Source organism: Peromyscus leucopus, chromosome 2, assembly GCF_004664715.2.
Source record: "Peromyscus leucopus breed LL Stock chromosome 2, UCI_PerLeu_2.1, whole genome shotgun sequence".
In the NCBI taxonomy this organism is placed as follows: Eukaryota; Metazoa; Chordata; class Mammalia; order Rodentia; family Cricetidae; genus Peromyscus; species Peromyscus leucopus.
The window spans coordinates 71635647-71661460 of NC_051064.1; the positions used below are offsets into that span (position 1 = coordinate 71635647).

The following is a 25814-nucleotide window of genomic DNA, read 5'->3' on the forward strand; positions in this document are numbered from 1 at the left end:
CCACTCTATTAATTTTATTAATTCTGTTCAAAAGAATCCATTTCACTGGGGCATGGTGGCACACATCCCCAATCTTAGCTCCAGCAAGGCTAAGAAAAGGGTAATGTAGTGATTTGAAGCCAGCCTGGGTTACACTGCAGGAGACTCTATCTTAAAATTTTAGTTTTGGAATAGCAGGTATAATAAAATCAACTATTCATAACAACAACAACAAAAAAAAAACACAAACACAAAAATAAATTGAATCCTGCTTTAATTGAAGTATGTAGAATGTATTAAAATCCTACAGAAACATTACTGAGAATCTTCTGGAAAATAGGGATCATGCAATCCCTCTGGAGAGACAGATGAGAGTAATTCATAGCTCACCAACACCTCCCTGCATTCCCAGACTACCCAGATCTCTTCACAATCTCATTCCAGATGCTTCTTCAGTTCTAAATCTGATTTCAGTAAAAAACATAGTTTTGTCATGTTTGATATTATTATGGCCTTAAGAAATTAAAAAACTATTAAGTATCTGAATTCTTAAAACATAAATAACCTTAGCAAGAAATCCAAGTGACCCTAGAAGTCACTTTGGTAGAAGTGGGAAATGGATTGAATTATCCTGGATATAATTTCATTAAGGCTTCAAACTTTCCAGGAGACTATCACAATTATACCATTTTATAACCTAAGTTAAGAAAAGGTTTACTACCCAAATCAACAAGTCTGGGCCCAAAGAAAGCTTATTTCTAAAAGCTTTCTCCTGCATAATAGCATACGTTCACTCTACCTGTATTCTCTCCTCAACGTCAAAACTATCAACCTGACTTCTTCAGGAGGAATGGGCAATCCAAGTTAATAGGAGAGGCCCAAGAGGAAAACGCTGAAAAATCTGAGCGTACACAAACAAGGCTGATGGGAAGACAAACAACAGTGGCGTCTATTTCTTTCTAAAACCCAAGACTGGAGGTCTTTTTCTCTAATGTTCTTTCTCCCGGTACTGTAGAGCAGAGTGTGGACAAGTCCGAGGAGCAAGGGAGTTGGCCAACTGTCAAGGCGAGAAGAGGTAGAGGCCTGGTGATTAATGAGTAAGTGCTTGCCTAGCCAGCTCCTCTGTCTTGACTGTGATCAGCCAATGTAGATGCGATGGAAATCATTGGCACCAAAAGCAGCATTACATTTGGGACACTTGCGCTGGCGGGTGTCATAGCGAGTCTTCACGCACTCAAAGCAGAAAACATGGAAACACTTGGTCAGCACTGCATCCTTTTTCCGCATGTTACAGCAGGGGCAGGTCAGCCGTGCCTAAAAATGAAAATCAGAGTCTGAGGAACCATAAAGCTTATGACTCAAATGCCTATGATAGATAAGCAAATCAACAAGACTGCTGAGCTCTAGGAAAAGAGCATCACTTTCCCCTACAAAAATAAACCACTCTCTGCTTGCCTTCGTATGAAGGTCAGTGACTCCTCTCTCAGTGCTCCAGTAGACCACTGCTGCCTTTGCTTAAAGTCAGTATCTACTGTCTCTGTACATTAGTAGGCCAGTTCAGGCCCTGACAAACACAGATACGACCCAGTCAGTTTTTCTAACCTTGTAGTCCTTTATCTCCTCCATCAGAATCTCATCACACTTGGGCACATTGTCTGGTTTCTTGGTGGTCTCCAGCTTCCTTCGAAGCCTAGATATGTCCTCCTGCAGCAAGACAGTAAACACAGTAGACATATTTCCCAGACCTGCCGTTTTTTGACAGAAGTCATTTCTCCATCTTGACCTTTCTATTGCAGAAACAAAGAACTTCCTGTCCTTTCATGTCCAATTATCTTTAGGAACATAGGAACCTGTAAATGCCTGTTGACAAGATACTTTTGTTTCAGAACAGGCAACCTTAATCCTATCCCCAACTTAGAACTGCACCAATGAGAGCAATCTAGGTCAGGTGAGAACACAACCTGAACTCCAGAGAGCAGGCCACCTCAGTTTGTGGTAACTAACTGATTTTATGGTGAGGGTAGACCTGGATTGAATCACTTACAGACCTATGGAAAAGGACAGGAGCCGTCATAAGAAATAGCTGGCATGAGAAAAAAGAGAAGAAGAACAGCAGTGTGATTTTAACCTTCAACTGAAATTGTATTCCTACTTAACAGTTCACCACTTTACAGATTCCGCAGCTATTTGTTTCACAACTAAGGAACATGGCATGAAGCAGACAATGCCAGTCCCCACAGGCCCTTCAGTCCAGCAGTTCATGGTGTACACCACTCACTGCAGCCCTCAGAAAGCACTGAAAAGGTAAATACAATCAAAGACAACTGCTCTTGCCTGTGCTCGTTTGAAATTGAACAAGTCCTTTTCTTTGGTGACACTGTTCTCCACGATTTCATCCTGAAAGTCATGCAGCTTCTTCTGAGCCAGCTCTAGCTGTGCCTTGAGGTCGTCTGCAAGCTGGGCTGCCTCCATGGCCTACATGGAATGCAGAAACATCATCTTATCCTTCCTTCTTCCAGGGAGGGAAATGACATCCAGAGTGAACTTAAACACTCCAGACAGCTTCTGCTCACTTGTCCCCAAAGCCCACCCGTCATGGCAGGTTACAGAGGCCAGCATACCTTACGCTTATTCATCTCCAAGGCCTGAGTCCTAAGGCCTAGCTCCTTCTCCCCGGTGCCAATATTACTCTGAAGCAGGTGCTCCTTCTCTTCCAGTTTCCTTACCACCTGTAACTGGGCATCCACCTGTGGAGGAGAAAAATCATATTTTAATGTAAGCAGGTAGGAAAATAAATTTAGTTATGTTGTTTACCCACATATCCTCAAAAATTGACTTTTCCCATGAACTTTTCAAAATATATCCAAGATTATGATTACGGAAGGCTTCAACTTTTCATATAAAATAATTTACGATTATTCAGAGTTTGGGAACCTAAATTGCCAAGAATAGATTATATTTAAGGATATTCATCTTCTGTAGCTATACTAATCCTCAAAACATGGCCACTCTAACCAGAATATAAGCACTTGACTCAAACCAAATTTAACTCCATTTCTTTCAGAACAGCTAGAGGTTCTGAATTAGACTTTTTCTTGAAATTAATCCACAAAGTAGAGTCAAACAATCCCAACAGGTAAAAAATAAAATCACACATCCACTTCTGGCCTCTCACTCACAAACTCCCACACCAACATCAGAAGCAACCAGGTCAGAAGAAAACATCAGGTGAGACTCTAGCACACATTTTAACGTGCAGCATTTCTATCACACAAAGAAAAGAAGCGTGACGATCAGTTCTGTGGGTGTCTTACTGCAAGAAGCTCCCTACCTCAACAGAACAAAGAACTCCATTCAGCCCTTACCTGTGTCTTCAGTGTCAACACCTGGTCAGCCAACTCCTCCTTTTCCTCTTTAAGCAACTTATGGATCTGATTGGACTTGATTCGCTCTGACATTAGCTTGAAGTTTGCATCGTCCTTCTCCCGCAACTGCTGCATCAAACGGATGTTCTGCTCCTGCATGTCCTCAAAGGCCTGTCCTGTGACATCCATCTCAGAGAGGAGTGCTTCTTCCTCCTAAAATGAGGGAGTAATTAGCAAATTTGACAATGCCAAAGGATGAGCAGAGGAAAGTAGACCTTCCCTCTATTCACCTGCATTAGTTTTATGTCCATGATCATAAAGTATAAAACCTTTTCTTTTCTAATCACTATATCCCTCGGTCCCAGTCATCAGAGAAAGACAGGTCCTCAGAAAATAATGTCTGAAACAACAGCTAGTCCACTGAAGGTAAAGATAAATTCTCTGCTGTCAGATATACAAAACAAAATAAGGGAAGGATGACAGACAAGAATTTCAATGTAATAACAAAGACACTGATAGAAATTATGAACAACAAAGAGAAGTAGGATTAAAGTCAAACTTCCCTGGCAGTAACTTACCTTTCAGATTTCTACTTCAAATGTTAACAAAGGCATGCCCACCTGCTTGGCCATGGCTAGCTTCTTCTGTAGGTATTCAATCTGCTCCTCCACTGCCCGGATCTTCCTCAAGGCATCCTCATCAGCCATTTTCTTGTTCTCTTTCTTCTCTTTATCCTCCAAATCCTTGAGTCTTTGCCTGAGATCCTCCAACTACAGGAGGAAAAGGATCACGTAAGAAACTAAGAGAAGCCATCAAACACTTCCAAAACTCTATCAACATTATGCACACATGGAAGCCCCACATAAACAAGCAGTACATAATTGTGCAACAGGATAAAAGATAAACTGAGAATAACTCAGTTCAGCACACCACTCAACATCATTCCTGCATGTTATACATCTACAGGCAGAGGCTTTGCCCATTACACATACTTTTCTTTGGAGGTGTTCAAACTGTCTTCTCCTCAAATTTTCAAGAATAAAAACATTTCTCTTGGGATGGACATGACAGTCTACATCTTTAATTCTAGCACTCAGGAGGAAGAGTCAGGTGGATCCCTGAGAGTTTGAAGCCAACCCTGGCCTATATCACGAGTTCTAGGATAGCCAGGGTTTCACAGAGAGACCCTGTCTCAGAAAGCCAAAAACAAACAAACACACAAAAAAAAAAACATTCCTCTCGGGCTGATGGGATGGCTGAGTGGTTAAAAACACTGGTTGATTTTCCTGAGAACCCACGTTCAATTCTCAGCACTGCATGGCAACTCACAACCATCTATAACTCCAATTCTAGGTGCCCTCTTCAGCCCTCCACTGATTATCAGGCACACATGTGATGCACAGACAAGGCAAGGAAAACACCCTTACACACAAAATAATAAAAAATAATTAAAAGGAATAATCCCTCTCAAATGCAACTAGAAAAAGAGAACTACTATAGTAATAACAAAGATAAAGTGGTAATAATTTCTCAGGACCAACCAAGGAAAATTTTAAAAACCTACTCCAAGTTCTTGTAATTCTGACATATTTTATTACCTAGCAGAGAATTTTAAAAACCTGACTTCAGAGAGTCTTTTTGTTTGTTCTGTTGTTTTTGTATTTTGCTTTTTTGAGACAGGGTCTCTCTGTGTAACCCCAGCTGTCCTGGAATTCCCTCCATAGACCAGGCTGGCCTCAAACTCAAACTCAGAGGCCAGCCTGCTTTTGCCTCCTGAGTGCTGGGATTAAAGGCGTGCGCTATCACACCCACAGACAGTCTTTGACAAGGGGGACAAAGTTGCTAAGTTGAACACTAGCGTTAAAGATGAAAGCACAAAGGACAACCCCACAGAGGAAGACTGTCACCAGGATGACAGGTGACAGAAGTCTCCGTTACCTCAGCCTTCGACTTCTTCTCAGCTGCCATTAGCTGCACTTTGTCTCTCTGCTCCTTGGGGGCAGAGCGATACATATCCAGCAGCAGTTTCATCTCCTTCTGGCTCTCTTGTGCTTTCCTACGACAGGGTGGTGGAGGGAAAGGAACAACAGGGAAAGAACAAAGGACATCAGGGCAAGAGCACTGGGATGCAACACGACATTTCACAAAGTTTTCTAGTCTCTATTATTTTCATAAGTGACCAACAGACTTCTGCAACAGAAAAGAAGCCCATACATATGAATCACTTCTCTCTTCAATTCTGCAACATAAAGTTATACAGTAAGTATAACTTCTGACACAGGCACATTTTAGTGGTGCCACTCAGAAACTGAGAGTTAGTAGACAGATCTGGGGTGTATTTAGTCAAATCACTAGGATGATTTTTTTTATAGGGGGAAATGAGTGTACTTAAAAAAAATCAAAAACAAGGAAATTTTGAAAGTTTAAAATAAACTGCTAGTCTCAGGATTGGCAATGACAGTTGTAAACATCAGCTGGAGACTAACACTTCATCTCTTACTAAATTCTTAAGCTTAACGACATGTGAGCTCAAGTACTTTAAGCACAGCGAACACTTAAATTCAAAGTATAAACCATGAAAAATAGAGTCAGAAAAGCCAGTTCCACCAGACATTATTGTTTATGCAGTAGGAAATGAGACAATATGTTATGTCAGGACAAAGATAATGCTGTACTGAGTTAAATCTATCCTTCTGTCTGGATCCTGTAGGAGGAAACTGCCTAAGGAACTCTTGGTTTGAGGCTGGTATACCTTCAAACCAATCACCTGCAAATAAATTAGAGATGTAGGATAATTTAAAATGCAAGTGATGCCAGCAAATTACTCAAACCTAAAAGCAGTAGTCAATTTCCAGTATTCTCTGGTGTGCTACTTCAATGTAGTATCTGTTTTCTTAATATGAACTCATGAGAAGTAAAGGCCTCAACCAGGAGCTCACTGGCTCCTAACCACTCAGCAACACTGTACAATAGCCAGGTAGGCCACCTGGCTACATATCTGATTGAAAGTCAAGACCATATTAATTGTACACTAAGCTACAGCTAAAATACTATGCAATGACTGGTGAGCCATACACCCTAAAGCAAACAGTTCACTCTCAGGTTCGGGCTCTGAATCACAACAAAGTCGCTTACTTGAGTTCAATCTTCAGCTGCTTGATAACATCTGCTTCTTTTTTCCTCCCATCTTCATGCTTCCCTTTTTCTTTATCCTTAGCAGAATCTCTCTCTTTTTCTGACTCTTTCAGTTTCTGTTTCTCTCGTTCTCTCTCCTTTTCCTTTTCTCGTTCTCGTTCTCGCTCTCTTTCTTTCTCCCTCCTTTCTCGTTCTCTCTCTTCTTCATCTCGTTTGGACTTAACTTCACTGGCCTCCTCCTGAGATGCCTTTGATGCTGAAGGATGAGTGGACAGGTCCTCAGAATCTTGCTTTAGCTCTGTGGGTTCATCCTTGGGGTCCTCAGTACTAGACTGAGACTGCAGGAGGGCACTGCCACTGCGCAGCCGCGTCTAGGAGACAAAGCAAGGAAGACACACCTCAGCTCTGTGGAGCAGATTGCTTCCCTCACTCCTAACACCCTCACCATCACCATGGCAAACAATGCTTATTCCACGGTTCCCGGATACCTTGTTCAGGTCGGACTGTGCCTCTCTCAGTTTCCGCTTATACCTCAGGACCTCCCCCTTCAGCTGGTGGTTGTGATTCTGGAGGCTGCTAATGAGATGCCGCATCTCCCGGTTTATGGGACCTGAAAAAACACAGCAGCAATATGAAGAGCCTTGACAAGGGCAAAGGCTCAAGGAGAGAAAGCTCAGAACAAAACAGGAACTTCTGAACAGCAAGGAGAGGTACAAACAAAATGCTCTTTCTCAGAAGATGAAAATCAAATTGCTTGAGTGAATTAAAACAAACACCCAGGCTTTGGGTCAAAATGAATTACAGGATTTGATTCCAGGTACTTCGTTCAGATCTTCTGAGTTTAAGTTAGAATTAACAAATCCAAAAAAAAAAAAAAACCAACTCCTGTTTTATTTCAAAGAAAGAATTTATAACAGACAGAACACAGGTAGAGCAAGAGTGATTTTACCTGCTTGTTCATTGGCAGCAAGGGTTTGCTCAAACTCTATCCTCAGCATTTCATACTCTTTGCGGACCTGGGCCAAGGTATCCTCCAGCTGGATTACTTCAGTTCTCAGCTTCTTATGCAGACTAACCTCATCTCGCTGCAGATAAAGAGCCAAAAAAATTCATATAACTTTACTCTGTCTCCTATATTCAATCTGTAACAATCTAAAAAGATAAAGGGGAAAAAAAAAACTGCTAAGAAAAGAATGCTAACTCTGAAAATCTCCATGTTGATACTTGCAAAACACCAGATGTAATTTAGAAACATGGCTTCAGAACCTGGCAGAACCCTGAAAGAAATGGCACTGAAAGGACATGGCATCTAGCTCTGAGTTTAGAATTCAGATGGAGAACTAACCACAAACTGTCTAGAAGTAAATATAAACTAATTTAATTTATTTAGCCAACATATATGAAAACTCCAACTACTTTAAACGTTACCTTAAGGATTAGAGAAGGCACAAGTTGAACATAAAAATCAAAGTTCTACCTCCACAATAATTTACCTAAATGTGCATGAAATGCCACAAAGGCACAATGTCCATCTGTTCTCCCCACATGTATGAGCTGTAGCCACAGTTTCCTGAAGGCTGGTCACAGGGCACACTTCTACTTCCAGCTACCAACACACTTTTGATCTTTATCATCCACTTCTCCTCAGGAAGACTTCATAGTCAAATCAGATGTTCTGTCTCCTCCATTATTACATCTTTAGATAAATACCACTGAATCGTGCTGCAACCTAATGAGCCCCACTCTCCCAATGGACTGTAAGCTCCACGAGAGCAAGAATTCTGTTGTCTTATACACCCACTGGATGAGTAGGATTTTAATTATACATGGGAGTAAAACCACAAAATTTCTTAGGTGGGCAACCACATAGAGAAAACAAAGTAGGAGAGGGAATGGCTGGCTCAGTGGTAGTGTGCTGGGTCTCATACCCACCACTACAACAAAGAAAAGCTCACTGTTACCTCAATGAGCTCGACCTGGCGTTGGTGAGTTCCCCGGGTGCCATGAAGCAGAGTCCGAGCCTCATCCAAGTGGGCTTTCAACTGCAGACTCTCATTGTACAGGACAGAGAACTGTGACTGCATGCAGCGATATTCCGGGGTCTCCTTAACCACTTCCTCCACCGCACTCCTCAGCTCCACCTTAGGAAAGTCCAAGGGAAAGGTAAGTCAGAATTGTTGCTCAAGTTACAATGGGAAAATATCTTAAACTCACTGATGCCCCATACACTTGAAGCAATTACTCAGACCATTATGATGTCTATACTACCACTTTTGGGTAAAACTCAGTCCCTGCATAAACTAGGTTACCCAGGACTATTTTGATATGTGTTTCACATTGTTTAAATCCCAATCCAAAGAAGCTAGAAGAGCTGCTAAAAGGGTTGCATGAAACTGACCTGACCAGCACATCTGTTCTAAAACACAGCTGAAGACCCCAGTTACTAGCTGTTCTTTTTAACTGTCACAGAAAATATTTCTGATTGGCAGTAAAAAGGTCATGCTTTTCCTCAGCAATCATTTGTTTTAATTTCCCAAGACTTTTAATGAGGTTTTTACTTTCAGTTCAAATATCTTTATTATTTATTAATCAAGAAATAAACTATAAATGACAGGCTATGGATGAAAGAAGGACAAGGAAGACTTCCAGAAGAATTTGTTCTCCTAAAGACTCTGCAAGGGAAAATTCTAATAGGCAGGAATGAACACCAATGGATTACTAACCCTGCATTTACAGGAAACTGAGGAGCCAAATCGGTGACCCTTCTCTGGCAACAAACACCATGTGACCAACACTCCCACACAGCATGCACATTTTCCTGCCATTTATCTTATAAACACTCATTTTTACCCTACTCACCCTGATAACTCTACTGCTCATTTTTTCAACAAATTCTAGGTCAACAGACCTTGATTTAGTCTATGAACCATTACTGATTACTCTAAGTCTGTTTCAGAACAAGACTTGTACAGACAATGTGTACAAAAGCAAGTGAGTACACAGCACACAAACAAGAGCTGCAGGCACGTCTCCCTGGTTTTACTAGGAATATTTAGAACTGCACATAGTTAGGATATACAACATGGTATTCTTTTATACAAGCTCTATGTAAAATAACTACCATTAATCTGCCAGTTACCATTTGTTAGCTCTTTGTATACTGAAAACATTTAAGATCAGCTTTCCAAGCATATTTTAAGTACAAGATACAGAATTATCAAATTCCAGTCACCATTTGGAGGTGAGGCCTCCAGTGTTTACCCAAGCTGCAACTGAAACTTGGGACCATTAATCAGTACCTCTCTAAGATCCTCTCCAATTACCAACATTCTATTTTCTGCTTCTTAAGAGATCCACTTTCTTAGCATCCATATATTTCAAGCAGCATTTATCTGCTATGGGGTATCTTTCTGTATGTTGTGAATACGTGTGGCTCCCGTTGGATAATAAATAAAGCTGCATTAGCCTATGGCAGGGCAGGATGGAGCCAGGCAGGAAAATCCAAGAGATAGTGGAGAAGAAAGGAGAGGGGAAGAGAGGCCAGACCACTGACCAAGGAGAAACATGTAATAGCACAAAGGTAAAGCCACAAAACATGTGGCAATACATAGATTAATAGAAAAGCCACAAAACACGTGACAATACATAGATTAATAGAAAAGGGTTGAGTTAAGTTATAAGAGCTAGCTAGCAAGAAGCTTGAGCCATGGGCTATACAGTTTGTAATTAATATTAAGCACCTGAGTGATTATTTTATAAGTGGCTGTGGGACTGAGGGCAGGAGAGATTTGTCTGAACTGCTGGGCAAAGGAGGACTGGAGAAATTTCTATCTATATTTGTCTGTCTCTGTCTGCCTTATTTCACTTAGCATGTCCCCAGGTTTATCAATGCTACCTCAAATGACTAAATTTCCTTCTTCAAGGCTGAATAACATTCCATTCCATTGTACATCTATACATTTTCTTTGTTCACTCATCTTTGGTTAAATGTACTATTTTTAATGCTACTATAAAATGAGATGATTTCCATAAAGTCTGTTAGTGATTTTACAGTCTGCAACTTTACTGAACTCATTTCTAGTTCTCAAGGGTCTCTACAGTCTCTGTGTGTAAGAACATCACACCTGCATGTGTGTAAGAACATCACACCTGCATGTATGTAAGATCATCACACCTGCATGTGTGTAAGATCATCACACCTGCATGTGTGTAAGAACATCACACCTGCATGTGTGTAAGAACATCACACCTGCATGTGTGTAAGATCATCACACCTGCATGTGTGTAAGATCATCACACCTGCATGTGTGTAAGAACATCACACCTGCATGTGTGTAAGATCATCACACCTGCATGTGTGTAAGAACATCACACCTGCATGTGTGTAAGAACACCATACCTGTAGACAGAGACAGCTGTACTTCTTCCTCTCCAATCTTTCCAATCTGGATGATACTGACCAGAAAGGCAAGAATGGACATCCTAAACCTTAAAATTCTTCACAGGGCATGTAAGCAGTGGGCAGGTCACAAATGGCCTTTGCCATGTTAAGGTATACTTCGCTACACCTAATTTGTTGAGCTGTATCCTGGAAGAGGCTGCATTTTGTCCATATTCTTCTTGTCCCTCATAAAGTATGCAGGTTCACATGCTGATGAACAAAGCATTTGTTCGCTCTCACCCTTCAGAGCTAGGCCTCCTACCTTCAACTTTTCATTCTGTGTAGTGACCTCTTCAAAGTCTTGGCGAAGTTTCTCCAGCTCACAATGTCGGTTCTGAGCTAACTCTTTGTTCTCCTCAAGCTCTGCATTCATTTCCTCAAACTGGAAAGGATCAGGAAAACAGCAGATGAGAACGAGGAGAAAGGACTCCTCAGACATCCCACTTCATGCTTCCCATGTTCACTGTTCCACTCCTGCCTGGGAACCAATCCCAGTACCTAGGCACAAGGCCTGTTCCCAATGAAACACCATGTACCAGGTTGGGCAGACTCTACCTTCCGGGCATTGATGGTGATTGTTCCTCCATAGAGACTGCTCCCCGCTCCATATACCTTATAGCCTTTTGAATTCACCTACAGAGAACAGAGAGACCAGAAAACTTCAGGTGCATGGGAAAGATAAGTCCTCAAAAAAAAGATTGTGTTTGCAGTGGATGCTAGTTACTACAGACATACAACTGCTCAAAGTACTGAGAACAAGTGACAATCAAGTGCTCAGCCAAAAATAGGACAGCACACACACACACACACACACACACACACACACACACACACACTCAGCACTCAGGGAAGATTATTAAAGGCTAGAAGGAAGGGAGGACTACTGTGAAACAATGTCTCCTGGACATGTCAGGGTTGTACTCATGAACTCACAGCAGCTATGGCTGTCAGCACAAGATCAAACTAACCAATATACTAGCATTGAAGGGGAAAGAGGTTGCCTTACCCTAAGCTGAAGCGCTACTGGCACGTGACAGCGGCTAAGGGAAGGAAAGTCATTTTTCTCTGGGGATGCAGCCCCTGGTGTGTTGCCCACCCATGAGCATATAGCAGTCCTAATAGGGCTCAGTGGGTTATTTTCAAAAAATGAAGTTTGGAAGGGAGCCTATGGAAAGGGGTTCTAGAATTGGATGGAGGATGGATAGGATCAAAAAATATTGTATACATGTATAAAAGTCTCAAAGAAAAAAAGAAAGACTATTATCTTGTGGGGGAAAAAGTCAGAGGCTGGAGAGATAATGGCTGAGCAGCTAAAGACTCTTGTGCTCTTGCAGAGAAGCCCAGCTGGGAAGCTCCCTGCATCCACACTTGCAGACTCAAGCCCATGTAACACCAGCTCCGGGGGACCCACTGCCCTCTTCTGGCCTCCACAATCACCTGCACACATATGGAATATATTCCCTTTCTCTCTCACACACATGCACATACATAAATAAAAATACATTCGTAAATAATTTTAAAAGCCTTTATAAAACAGCACTGACCCGTTCTAAGACTTCAGCCAAATGTCGGTTGAGCCGCTGTTCTCTCTTTCGGATTTTGTCAATGTCCCACTGCAGGTCATCAATCATGGACTCCAAGACAGACACTCTTGACTCAGCTGTCTCTACTTTAGCCTGCAGCTTACAGAACTACGTCCCAAAGACAGGCATTCAGAAACAACAACAAAAAGATCAAGTCAAAAAAGTTCCAAATTCCACAAAACTAGCCCTTGCATACACAATTTTAGAAAAAAAATTATCCAAGTATAAAAATAAAGTCATAGATTCAGGTAAAGAGTTGTGACACTGCTACAATCACAAAAACAAACAACTGCTAAGAACTTTCACACAAAGACAAGGCTAGTAATCTCTTGAAATCCCATGAAAAACATCATTTCCCTAGACAGACCACAAATCCATCAGAAAATGAGGATTTAAAAAAAAAAAAAAAAAGGCTGGGCGGTGGTGGCGCACGCCTTTAATCCCAGCACTCGGGAGGCAGAGCCAGGCGGATCTCTGTGAGTTCGAGGCCAGCCTGGGCTACCAAGTGAGCTCCAGGAAAGGCGCAAAACTACGCAGAGAAACCATGTCTCGAAAAACCAAAAAAAAAGAAAACATCCGGTATCAAATGTTTTAGAAAAAAAAATATGAATTCAAATCAATACCATCTCTTACTTTCTCTCTCTACATATCCAGAAGTGATAATTCTCGTAGAACAAAATGGAAATTTCTAGTGTTTTTAAGCTGACTCTTCAGCAGTTTACAATCAGGTTGTATGTGAGTGTAAGCATGTATGTGTTCGCGTGCATGTCCAGGCATACGTGTGCCATAGCTTGTTATGTGGAGATGAACAACCTCAGATATAAGTCCTTGCCTTCCAATTTCCCGTCATATGTCACTTGTAGGCATCTCCAGTCTCCACCTCCCATTTCACCTTAGAGAGTGGAGTATTGGGATTAGGGACCTATACTACTACATTCAGCTTTATATAGATTCTGGAGAGCTCAACTTTGCATGTCAAGTTCTGTATCCACTGAGCCATCTCCCCAAGACCAATTCTGTTAAGGAGCTATCAACCAGCTAGTGCTACTCAGCATCTTGATTACAAAACTGCCCCACATTCCCATTACTCTGTATATACCTTTAGGTTTTTTTTGTCTGATATGTGTTAGTCATGGAACTATTTGTGGCCTAGTCTGGAGTGAAAACTCACATTCCAAGTTCCTATGGCATCACCAATGCAGATGAGTTCCCTTACCCTACTCCCTGCTGAACTTTCACCTAGCTATTCCTCAGTACCACTGTTCACAGTCTTTTATATTTAGGGCAGTGAATTATTTAGGGATTTACAATTTTTGTTGTGTTGTGACATTTCTTCCCAATAATGAAGATCCCAAACTATTAAGCGGAGGCATGAGAAATATTTAATTATTTTCTTCCTTTAACCTTTCCACAGACTTTGATCTCTCAGTGTTGACTATTATTGCCTCACACTCTCTTCAATATCAAAGTATGCTTTCTAAAATAAAGTGACTCTCAAAGTTCTCCTAATTCTGACTTGATGTCAGCCAGAGCTACTAAGAATGGCTGTCACTCCGTTCTGGTCAAGTACCTCCTGAGACATGGTGTGATGCTTCTCCTGAAGGAGGTCTGTCAGCTCCTGGAGCCTCACATTCTCTTGCGCAAGGAAAGAGTTCAGCTCCTGCACTGCTTCCTCCACTATCAGGTTATCTGAGGAGAAAGGACTGTACTTTAGTTTAGCATTGATAGGCTAAGCTTCAAAACTGTCCAAACTGCACCAAACCACTGACCTGCCAGCTCACCTCACTGTCCTCAGAACGTCAGAAAGTAACTTAGTGTTTATTAGCTTAGCTCACAGACAGTTAACTGGTTAAGTAAATGAGTCAACCTGCAACCATCACCTACCCTCATCTCTTTCTGTTAAGACAAATGCCTTGAGCAAATAAATGAAGGCTATATAATTTTATTCAGATACAATTTCCACCACCAAAAATGGACTCTTTAGAATTTAGAATAGACAAGATTTCTAAGCAGTGTCAAAATTAAAGCAATATAATTTTATTTTTTAAGGCAATCACAAATTCCTATTATTAGCTAAAACCAACATGAAGCATCTATTGGGATGAGGAAACAGGAAGCAGAATTTTTATCTTCAAATAATCACATATGAAATCATGAGGAACAAAGATAAAACACAGGAGTCATTTACCACAATATCATGTTAAGTGTAACTCTGAAGCTCAAAATAAAAAATGTACAGAATATTTATAAATGCACAAGTTACAACTTTAATATTAAACACATGCTGAACTCAAGTGTTTAATATTAGTCACAACTATTACAGTTCAAGCTAAAGCACTACAAATGGAATCAATTAGTCTCAGGATTTAATGTACATATTATTTACAAATATACAATTTACATCTCTACAATTCATTATTCCAATTCATGTGTTTAAAATTAGATTCACAACTATTACAGCTCAATCTAAGTGTTAGAAATACAACAATTATTCTTAGGACATACATTATCCTTTGAAATTAAAGAGAATGTGTTCCTACACTATCTGAGGCCATTGCTCTCTAAACCATATAGAACAGGCCAGTCAAGTTGAGGGTTCCCAGTTTCCATATAGGAAATCACTTGTGGAACTCTTAAGACAGACAATTCTGAGATCCATCCCAAGCTTACTAATTAAGAATCTCCATGGGCATGGCAAAGTAAGTACATAAATGGTGACTCTGAGTCAACCTGAATTAAGTACTAGCGCCTAAATTTTCATTCTTTCCATATCATAAATTCTGATGATAGGTCCTAAAATTCAATAAAAACCCAGTGAGTGCTTAGTAAATTAGTAAATAAGCCATAAATCTAACTCCTTTAAACAACAACCAAACCTATGGATGAAAATGAACTTTCAAAAAAGTTAATACTCAGAACTATAATTCATACCATATATATCTTTACCTTTTAATCAACACAAATTTCCTCTGGGTCACAAACAGGTTAGCTATTTAGAATTTATAATAAAATGTTTTTTTAAAAAAAAAACTTAAACCCAATCTTAAAATACATTATCAAATTTTTTTCTCTGTGTGCGCATGTGTCTGTCCTATGTGTACAGGCACGTGCATGTGGAGGCCAAAGGACAACTCACAAGAACTAGTGTCTCCTGCCACCATGTGGGATCAAAAAATTGAACTCTGGCTGGCAGGCCTGCATGCAAGCGCCTTCAACACTAAGCAATCTTGTAGACCCAGAATTCCAAAATATTTCTTAGTACTGTTTGATATACTACTCAGTTTAGTCCCTTCACAAATAGAGCAAATAATGTACTTGACATCCACTTAAAACATCAAATTTAACATCAACATAGCCTCTGTACATGGTATATTCCCCACATTACTATGATTTAACAATACCCTCTAGGTTCTCAATTAGAGCCAAGGGAAACAGAAGTTTTATAGTAATCGGAAAGAGTAGTCACACCCATTCACTTCCCACTGCAGTATCCTAATTAATAATAAAATACAAATGAACAAGCTTATCAATTACTATATAACCAAAAAAGAAGCAAAACTTAAAAACTTCCTTAAAAATGAAACTATAGAATAATTTATTTTACTTGCTCACCCAATGAATAAACCATGTTATACCTAACTAATTTATTTTAGAGACAAGGTTAAATATCTTGATGATAATCAGGGCAGTTAATATACTACAACCAGAGGACTGGAGAGATGCCTCAGTGGTTAAGAGGGTGCACTGCTCTTGCAGAGAACCCCAGTTCAGTTCCCAGTAATCCACATCAGACAGCTCACAATCACCTGTTACTTCCAGGTTCAGGGGAATCTAATGCCCTCTTCTGGTCTCCTCAGTTACTCACACTCACATGTATATAACAACCTACCATATACATACACACAATACATCTTTTTTTAAAAGATGAAATAAACAGACCATGGCTATTATTGAAAACTTAAAATCAAGGTATTTTATCTGCATTTGAGAAAGAGATCTGTCACAAATGACTAAAGACCTTTAATCATTTTAGTACACTTTCTACACTGTAGGAACATAAGTTCTATATTAAAACTCAGTAATAGTATTCTTCCAAATGGTAATTTTATTTTAAGACTTTTCCACCCATTGGTTTCCTATTCTATCTCTTCAAACACAGGAGTCATACTTCACTATCTCATCTAACTCTCTTTAAGAACATCAACAATAAAAGAATACATTAAAACTCACCTTTTGAAGTCAGAACAGTCAAAATTAATTCTGCTACTTATAAAAAGTTAGCATGTCATGCTAATTACATTGAGATTCACGAGGTTTAAAACTCCATGGAATTTAATGAAATTGAGCCTCTTCATTTCTGCTTTTTGGTGCTGAGAATAGAAGCCAGGACCTAATGCGTAGCTAGCCACATTCTACCGCTGAGCTGCACCATTAGCCTCACAGAACTGAGTTTTTCCCCTCCCCAGCCTCCCAGTCTCCAGTTTCTCTCCTCACCTCCGCTGTTCAGTTTCCGAGACAAGAGCTCCACCTTTTCTTGCAATTTATCATATACAGTCACAATCTGGGACACAGCACGGCGGGAGGACTCCACGCGCTCCTGAAGCTGTGACTCCATCTCTTCACTGGAACTGCTGGCCAAGGTAGCAAGGAAAGAGAAAGCTGGCTCTTGCCCTTCCCCTGAGAACATGGGGAGAGAAAGAAGCCCCCAAAATTATAAATCTGGAAATATCAAATTTTCCTTCAAATGGACAGCCTCAAAGCAAAGTTCAACTTCAAAAACTTATGTAACTAATGCAAGTTACAGAATCCCCCCCAAAGACACAGGGAGAGAAAAAGAAGCTCCCAAATTATAAAGCTAGAAAGAATAAAATCCACCGTCCCCCTCAACTGGCGAGCCTCACAGCAAAGCTCAAACAGCAGCCAGGTAACGAATGCAATGACAGATTCCTCGCCAACACTTGCCTCTCTCACGGTCATCTTTGCGCTCCTGATTGCTATCAGAGTCAGGCTCTGGTTCTGGGACAACCAGGGCTTTCCTTTCTGTGAGGAGGTCTCCCAAACCTTGGTCCAGATCATAACGTTTGAGGATGATACGGATGTTTTCATCGAACTAGGAAGAATATGTACAGTTAACAGAAAAGAAAGGGGCAAGGGTTGGGAGACTAAGCAAGCACTAAGAACGAAAATGCTGCTATGAATCTGGGTAAACATACAAAGTGGCTACCTGGCTCCAGTACCGGTTTACAATCAACAGTGAGGCATCGTCCGTAGCCTGGCGTCGCTCCAGTTTTTCAATGTGTTCCCGAAGTTCATCTTCAATGGCCTGTCTCTGATCTAGCATTTCTGCTAGCTTACGATTTTTGGATTGCAGTGTTCGAATGTCTAACTCCTCCTGCCCCAGGAAACCAGAATTAGTCGCCACAAAGAAATTAGACAAACGAGCTTTAAACTCAACAAGCTCACAGTAGTTCATTAGATATTTTCTATAAATAAACAAATCTTTACTAGGACTAAAAACATAGCTCAGCTGGTTAAGGGCTTGTCACACAAGCATGAGCACGTAAGTTTGATCCCTAGGGCCTACTTCTAAGAAAGCCAAGCATGGTGGCACATGCTGTAATCCCAGCACAGGGAAGGAAGAGATAGGTGGATACCTGAGGATAGCTGGCCAGCCAGCCTAGCCTAATTGGTGAGTTCCAGACCAAGTAAGAGAACTTGTCTAGAAACCAAGGTCAACAGCAACTGAGGAAGATCATTTGGCCCCATATAAACACGCATACACCCAGATACACACATACACAAAGAAATCTTACAACTAGCAATTAGGTAAGAAGTGGGAGCAGAAGAATAAAGGAACAGGTATATAAGATCATGGAAGGAAACAGCAATTATGGTAGACTCTCAAGCTACCATCTCACTGTTTTATTAATATAAATCTCCACAAAGTAACACAACGTTGAGGCTCTACCACACAGCTAGTTCACTAATTTATAGACACTATCTTCAATCTCCTAGGCACCAATCTTCATTCACTCAAGATCTGGCACTTAGGATGTTCTCTAGTCCAATACCTACCCATGTTATAAGGTGACTTAAACATTGGTATAGATGAACCATCTAATCCTCCAGCACTCAGTTTGTCAGTATTTTGAACTCTTTAATGTCAAATGACTGTCTCCACCACTGGGTTTCAAGGATACCTTTTATTCCAAAACCTACATTGTAGGAATCAGCCAGAACTCTGCTCCATTCCAGTTTCCCATTTCCTGAATAAAACATGTCTTTCCAGGTATCTCATGTCCCTACAAAAAGGCCTTTTACCTCATTTAGAGCTCCAGAATTTTGGAACTAACTTTCTTCCACTCTGTCTCATTTCCATTACTTCCTACTTTGCTCATATACCATAATATAATCCTTCGAACACTGTCTACCATTCTCTATATCCTTAATCCATTATTCTATCTTCATGAACAAATCTCAACCTAAATTAATTCAGATATATGATTATTCTGTCCCTGTACTCCATATAACAAGATTTCTACAGAAACCCCATAAACCAAGAAAACTGGTGACTTTACAAAATGAATTTCTAATATTAACAAGTGAGCATCCATTCTCCATTAAAGCAGTGTCAAATTCTCTGGAGCCCCCCTTTCACACCATACTACAGAGATGGCTTTGTTCCTTATTTAGTAAGAAATATAAGTTACTAAACAGGCAACTATTAAGTCCCCCAACTTTCTGACCCATTCAACTCACCAACCTATGCACTTTTTTTTTTTCTTTCTTTCTCATTTTGAGAAAAGGGCTCATGTAGGCCAGGCATGACCACGTAAGGCAATACCATACCATTGACCTATATCTCCAGCAATATGCACACATTCTGAAGACTTCAACTTCTACTCAGGCTCCTTTCAGCAACATCATTCTCCAAGGTAGGCACAGTGGTACAGACATAAAAGGCTGAGGCAGGAGGAGCTAGAGTTCAAGGTCAGCCTAGACTACAAAGAAAGACCCTCTCGTCCATCCGCAACTTCCCAGGCCTTAGTATCTTTCGAATTTCTCTAGTTTCTGTCCTTGGAGAAGCTGGGAAATACAGTGTGAGGAAAATAATCACAGGTAATGAAACAGCAGGTGGAAAGGCTGACACTTGTGCTTTTTTTGTTTTTCTTCTTACACAAAAGTTAAAGTTTATCAGCCGGGCGGTGGCAGCACACGCCTTTAACCCCAGCCCTCACTCGGAGGTGAATCTAGCCTGGTGTAGAGAGCTAGTCTCAGCACAGCTGGGGCTATTGCACGGAGAAACCCTGTCTAAAACAAACAAACAAACAAACAAACAAACAAAGGTTAAGTTTTTCAAAAAGAAGCAGAGTAAACTACTTGATGATGAGAGCAGGCTGCTCTGCAAAAAAAATCAGCTAAAAGGCTAACAATCTTGCTTTATGGAAAAATTGATGAAATTGAGATTTTAAAGCCAGAACTGTTTGAAGAAATTTCTATTTCCCGTCTTCCCTTTCAGTTAAAAGGCTTGGTGTGTCAGGGTAGTGACTAGGAGCTCCCCGTGCCAGTTTATTTGTACTATTAGTAACATGTCGGAACACAGTCCAAGAATGGAGTTGTGTGAGAATTCTGAGTGCTTGAGAGAAAACTCCAAGAAACAAGACAGGAGGTCTTGTCACCTCAGTTTCTTCAAAACACAGAATCGTTCTTGGAATGTGTTCTCATGTTCCTTCCAGACGTAGCACATAGAAGCCAGTTTACTTCAGCTGTTGTTATCCGTGTGCCTCTATGGAGAAACGTGTTTTTGCCACCTGTAGCTTGTTTGACCTTGTGACCAAACACCTTCCAAAGCGCTACCTCCACCCAGTCTCCCTAATTCCTCTCATGTTCTTAAGCTCACTGCGATCGGCCTCACCACGATCTCAGCATAGGTCTTCAGTCTCCAGTCAACTACCTGGTGCTGAATGCAATGTCTCCCTTCACTCCAATCAAAACATTCTTCATTTGCGTCTCCTCCAAATCAGACTTGTCTCCATGGTCTAAGTTATAAGTTACTACACTCAACTCCCTATTTCTAAAAGATACCTTAATGTTCAAAACCAAAACAAGCTAATTCACTCTCCACAGCTCCTGAACATACTCCTCCCATGTTCTTCTCTTGCCCAGTAAGAAAAGCCTTACTCCCCCAATCCTACACGGATCTTCCATTTCATGTGCTGCATCCAGTCTGTCAGGAATTCCGTCTATGCTGCCTCCTCAATCCAGTTCACAGTGATCTCTCATTTGGACAACTCCAATGCCCTTCTGTTTGGAGCAAATATTTCTGTGCTGTTTTGTCAGGAGCCAGGGTTAAAACAACTGGAGTGGACAGCTCCATTCATACTGCAAGAGTTCACAACTCAGAGGGACATTAGATTCTCACTTTTCCTGCCTCGAACCCTCAGCTGGCTCACTATAAAAACTTTAAAAGTGCATAAAAGGAGTTATTACCCTCAGAAGAGACAGGAAAGGTGAGGCTGTCAGGGGTAGAGGTGGGGGAGTAAGAAAGAACAAGAGAAACAATTCTGCTAGGTGCACACGTGATAATCCGCGCTTCCACAGGAGCTTCCTGGGTCTCCTTGTTGCCCTCTGGCTGAAGTCCAAGCAGGGATGTGTGTTCTGCTTTCCTTCCATCATCAACCTATTTGTTTGTCAGTACCACTCTGGAAACTACAGTCTACGGTCTGTAAAGCATAGCGACCAGCAAATAGCAGGTGCTGGAGAATGACATAAATGCATGCAGGGTGCACAAATAAATGCTGCTAAGACAAAACCACCTTCTGGCAGCAGGATGGAGTACTAGAACCCAGGGCAGCTCCCTAAATGACACTTCATTAATAATTTACTAAGCAAGATCTTATTCTGACTGAAAAACAAAATCAACTTCTCTGAACCTCAGCATCAATATGCACAAGAAATACAAATGGAAAGTGTCTGCACACTATATTCCCTTGACCAAGCCAAATACAGAATCTTATCTACATCAAACTCTAAGCTTCTGATGCCTAAAGATACTACTAGCCATAAAAGAAACAATACTTTATTGTCTATCGCATTACCTAGCCCAGTAACATCTAACAGCTCACTCTTCTTGCATACTTACTATGTTCAGAGCAATGTTTTAACTCTTTACAGGGACTCCCACTTTGTCTCCATCATAACCTGTCACACACAGACACTGCAGATTCATTTCACAAACAAACACGGGCACAGGGCAAATAACACAGGCCATGCAGCTTAGAGACAAGGCTGAGAGCACTCCCTAGGTTGCTGATCTGACTCTCATTCAGCACCAGTACTCTCTTTGCTAGAGTGCCTCTCAGAACATGGCACTAAATTTTCAGTAAATGAAAAATGCAAACGAACTATAACAAAGACGATATTAGCCACCAGACTCTCAAAAGAACACAGAGAAACACCTTGCAAATACAGATGAAACATCAATACACCTCACTTCAGAAACTGATCACATCATTTCACCTATTCTTTTCTTCTTTTCTAATGCCTCCCCCTTAATTCAAAAAGCTTCCATAATTTTTCACTTTCAGGTTACAACTGACAGAAGCTAAGCACACTTTCACAGCATGGTTTCTCATACCGTTGAAGAGACACCCCCGAGCTTAATTGTTTCCACTGTGGTTCCTGGATCTTCAACAGCTGCCTTTTTCTCTGGAGGCACAGATGTGCCTGGCTCTCCAGCAGCTCTTTTATTTCCAATCCCCGACATCTCGGCATAAGCTGGGAGTCACTTTCCTGAATGGAAAAAACAAAAAATATGAACTAAGACATGCAAAGTAAGCAACAATGTAGAGTACCTATGTATAAAAACTAGCAATTTATTCCACATCTAGAAGCACAAATCCTATAACCAGTGGGGCGGGATCTGTGAGAAATGGGAGCTAAACTGACAGGATTGCAGATTTCTACATAAGATGTTAATAAGAAATGAAGCGGGCGGTGGTGGTGGTGGGGGGGGGGGGGTGGTGGTGGTGGCGCACGCCTTTAATCCCAGCACTCGGGAGGCAGAGGCAGGCGAATCTCAGTGAGTTCGAGGCTAGCCTGGGCTACACAGTGAGTTCCAAAGTTACACAGAGAAATCTTGTCTCAAAAAAATAAATAAATAAAAATAATAGTCAAAGAATGAAGGGACTGAATAAATTTTAGGACTCCACTTCCTGAGACACAAAAATAAAGAGAAAGACAGTTTATTTATGACAGAAGTTAACGTTAAAGTGTTCGGAGACTCAAGAGCTGAAAGAGATGTGGGGAATGTTAGCGAAATCATGAATCCTATACAAGTCAGTTATCTCTGAACCTGTTTCCTAAACCAAGAATAACAATATGCTTGCTAGACTTAACTGTAACGGACAGATGACATAATCATAAAAATAGTTTATCATAATGTCAGATAAACACTATGCACCACTATGCAAGCGTGCTCTTTACAGTTCCTTTTAATAAAAGGCTCTCTTCGTAGCTCCAAAAATGTCAGACCTAGGTGAGCATGCCAGCGCTTCGTTTGGGAAGCCGGGTTGCCTTAAGAGACCGCATTTGCCAACAATTCCCGTTTCTTCATCTGCACAAACGAGGTACACTTTTAGTATCCCCTACCGGACTCCGGTTCCGAGGCTCCAAGGAGGTGGAATGGATGCTAGAGTCCTTTGGCGAGAAATCCGGCCATCACGAAACTACACCCGGCTGGCTTCCGATTCAAGCTCCAGGACAAGGCGGCATCGATGGCAAGCAGCAATCCGAGTCGGACCTCGCCTGGAAAGAGAGGAGACGAGGGCTGAGCAGGGAGCCCCAACTTGACTGGAAAGCGGCCAACGAACGCAGCTTCGGCGTGGCTAGCTACGGGCCTGCAAGAGGGGACCCGGGAGTCCGCCGGAGGGATTCCCCGCCATCACAACCCGACCCCAGGGCGAACCTGGGCTCCCGCTGCTCACGCCGCGGGACGCGCGGCTCCCAGCCGTTATTCACGTAGGCCGGTGTGGGAATCCCATCCCTCACTTCAGACCTGCGGTGAAGGGGAATGAGCTTCCCGGAGGCGGAGGCAAGGAGAGGAAGTAGGGAAAAAGAAAAGGAAGTTGCTTCAACTTCGCCCGTTCCACTACGCGAAGGAGCGGGCGGAAGTGACGCGTAGGAGGCCGCCTGGCGGAAGTGACGTTAGGAGGGCGCAGAGCGGTCTCGGAGGGGCGGGAACTGGTCTCGGTTTAAGACCTGAAGCCATCAGCGTCTTCCACGCCGGTCCGAGAGCCTGCGCCCTTTGTTAGCGTGTTGCTCTGTGCCTTAGAATCCCGTTATCATCACTGATGGAAGGCGTTTTGTTATGTTCTCTGTTACTGGGTCGATCATAACTCGTCCAAACTGCCCATTAGCCGACGGTCCTGTCAGTCTCCAGACGGGCAAGCGCAGACGCCTGGAACAACTTTTTTTTTTTTTTTTTTTTAAGGCGATCAAGAGTTCTGCAGGAAAACCAAGGGATTTGACCGATTTCTGGTCTTGTACGATTTCCTTAAGAGGAATTTAGCGGGACTGTGGTGGCACACGCTTTTAATCCCTCAGCGGGCAGAAGCAAGCGGATCTGTGTGAGTTCAAGGCTAGACTGGTCTACAGGGCGAGTTCCAGGACAGCCAGGACTACACAGAAAAACCCTCTCTCGGAAAAACCAAAATAAATAAATAACCACATACCTAATTGGGGGGCTCTGTTTGGCACTACCTGCACACTAAACTCACCTGGAGGACTTGAGCCCCTTGTAGGGTAAAAAGACACCCTTCTCCCAAACAGTTTCCATCCTATGGATTCTCATCACAGGTTTGAAAACAACTGCTTTCGTGTTTGGAGGAGAATAAGACGCTGACCCGGGCCAAAAATAAAGGATAAGAACAAATCAATTAGTATTCTGTAATCTCGGTACCAGTCTAGTTATAACTTTTCAATTAATGTATTTGTACACAATTAGTGTATGTATGCGAGTACCCACATGTAGAGGTCAGAGGACAGCTGTCATAGGCGGCACTTCCATGACATGGCTCTCAAGGACTGAACTCAGGTTGGCAAACCCCTTTACCCTCTGAACCATCTTGCCAGACCAGTACCAGTCTATTTTAAGCTAATTAAGCTTTGCCTTTTTTAAAGTTAGTAATAAACCATTTCCCATCCAATTATACTAAATGCATTTTAATTATAGAAAGATAATCGATCTAACCTGCTCCTGAAAAACTGTACGGCTTCCAGAATTGTGGCAAATTACCCAATGACATCAGATAAAGGTCCAGGAATGGAAGAATGGTTGCTGTACCTTTGAAAAACAATACATGTAGGCATGTTTGGAGAAAAACCTAATCCACACTGGATTTCTGGTAGTATGAAGAATGTGGTGTGTCCCTGTACTTGATTGGTCTTACCTATGCATAAGATAAGAAAGTCAACCATGGAAAAGTGTATTCTCATGTTGTCTTGAACTATAGTACCTTACTGGTCCAGAGAAAATCGTCTGTGTATGGACTTCACACTCCCATTTGGTGAAGCAAAAGGCTGAAAATTGTTTCCTTGACCTACCTGTTGAAAAGACCACTGAAGAGCAAGCAATGGCTCGTATTGAGGAATAGCTATAAGCCACTTTCAGCATGAAAGTATAGAGATCCAGTTCCAGAGCTGTTAGACACGAGCAATTACTGTCTGCACTGGAGCTTCAGCTCCCACCCCTGGGTACTGCCTCCATGCAGAGGGGCTCATTTAGGACCAGATGAGAAACAGAAGCTCCCTTCTGCCATTCCTGGCCAGAGAATCAAGGGACTGCTGTTTCAGGTCCCTGCCCCGAGCTCCTTGTCCTGTTTCTGTCTCCTCTTTTCATCTTTTTACTTCCAGGGCTCTTGTGTGAGGACTGAAACTAGCCTTCTGTCATTCATAAGAATGAAGCCAATGATCTGGCGGTGTAATAAGGAAGACGCTCGGGAAAATGGAAACAGATCAACAGAGTCACCTCTAACTTTAACTTCAGAGGGCTAGAGAAAATGCTGAGAGAACAAACCTTTCTTGAAATTTTAAATTCTCACCATATGAGTGATCCCCCACCCCGCCCCCTGCTGCTGGTGAAGTTATCATTTTCAAAAATTCTAGTAAGTCATCTGCCACCTTCACACATGTTAGAGCTTTCTTTGGGATAACATACATACACACATGACCACAGAGAAAGAGGCCAGCTTGAGGAATTGGCTCATGAGATTATGGAGTGGGTTTGGATTAGTTCAAATTTTGCAGGCTCAG

The 25814-nt window shown here is 41.7% G+C and overlaps 1 protein-coding gene across 1 annotated transcript; it reads right to left on the bottom strand.

Annotated features, from left to right (window-relative positions):
* Window positions 1–236: 236 nt before the first annotated feature.
* Rnf20 (ring finger protein 20) lies at window positions 237–23241 on the bottom strand. The gene is made up of 20 exons (XM_028861231.2): window positions 23154–23241; window positions 22141–22295; window positions 17728–17895; window positions 17466–17613; window positions 16998–17180; window positions 14074–14192; window positions 12465–12611; window positions 11476–11553; window positions 11183–11302; window positions 8441–8620; window positions 7429–7564; window positions 6968–7089; window positions 6480–6850; window positions 5283–5400; window positions 3965–4114; window positions 3345–3557; window positions 2601–2726; window positions 2314–2454; window positions 1582–1683; window positions 237–1293 (listed from the first exon to the last, which is right to left on the bottom strand). Exons 2-20 carry the CDS (start codon window positions 22267–22269, stop codon window positions 1117–1119), a joined length of 2928 nt encoding a protein of 975 aa, XP_028717064.1. The 5' UTR covers window positions 22270–22295; window positions 23154–23241; the 3' UTR covers window positions 237–1116.
* Between the last annotated feature and the right edge of the window lie 2573 nt (window positions 23242–25814).

What these genes read in the sequence shown, in the direction of transcription:
- Rnf20 (XM_028861231.2), bottom strand. Translation starts at nt 22,269, where the DNA reads ATGTCGGGGATTGGAAATAAAAGAGCTGCTGGAGAGCCAGGCACATCT. An exon ending in TGGCTGAAGTCTTAGAACGG is followed by an intron (nt 11,554 to 12,464) that starts GTCAGTGCTGTT and finishes TGTTCTCTGTAG; the next exon opens with GTGAATTCAAAAGGCTATAA. An exon ending in TCACCATCAATGCCCGGAAG is followed by an intron (nt 11,303 to 11,475) that starts GTAGAGTCTGCC and finishes GATCCTTTCCAG; the next exon opens with TTTGAGGAAATGAATGCAGA.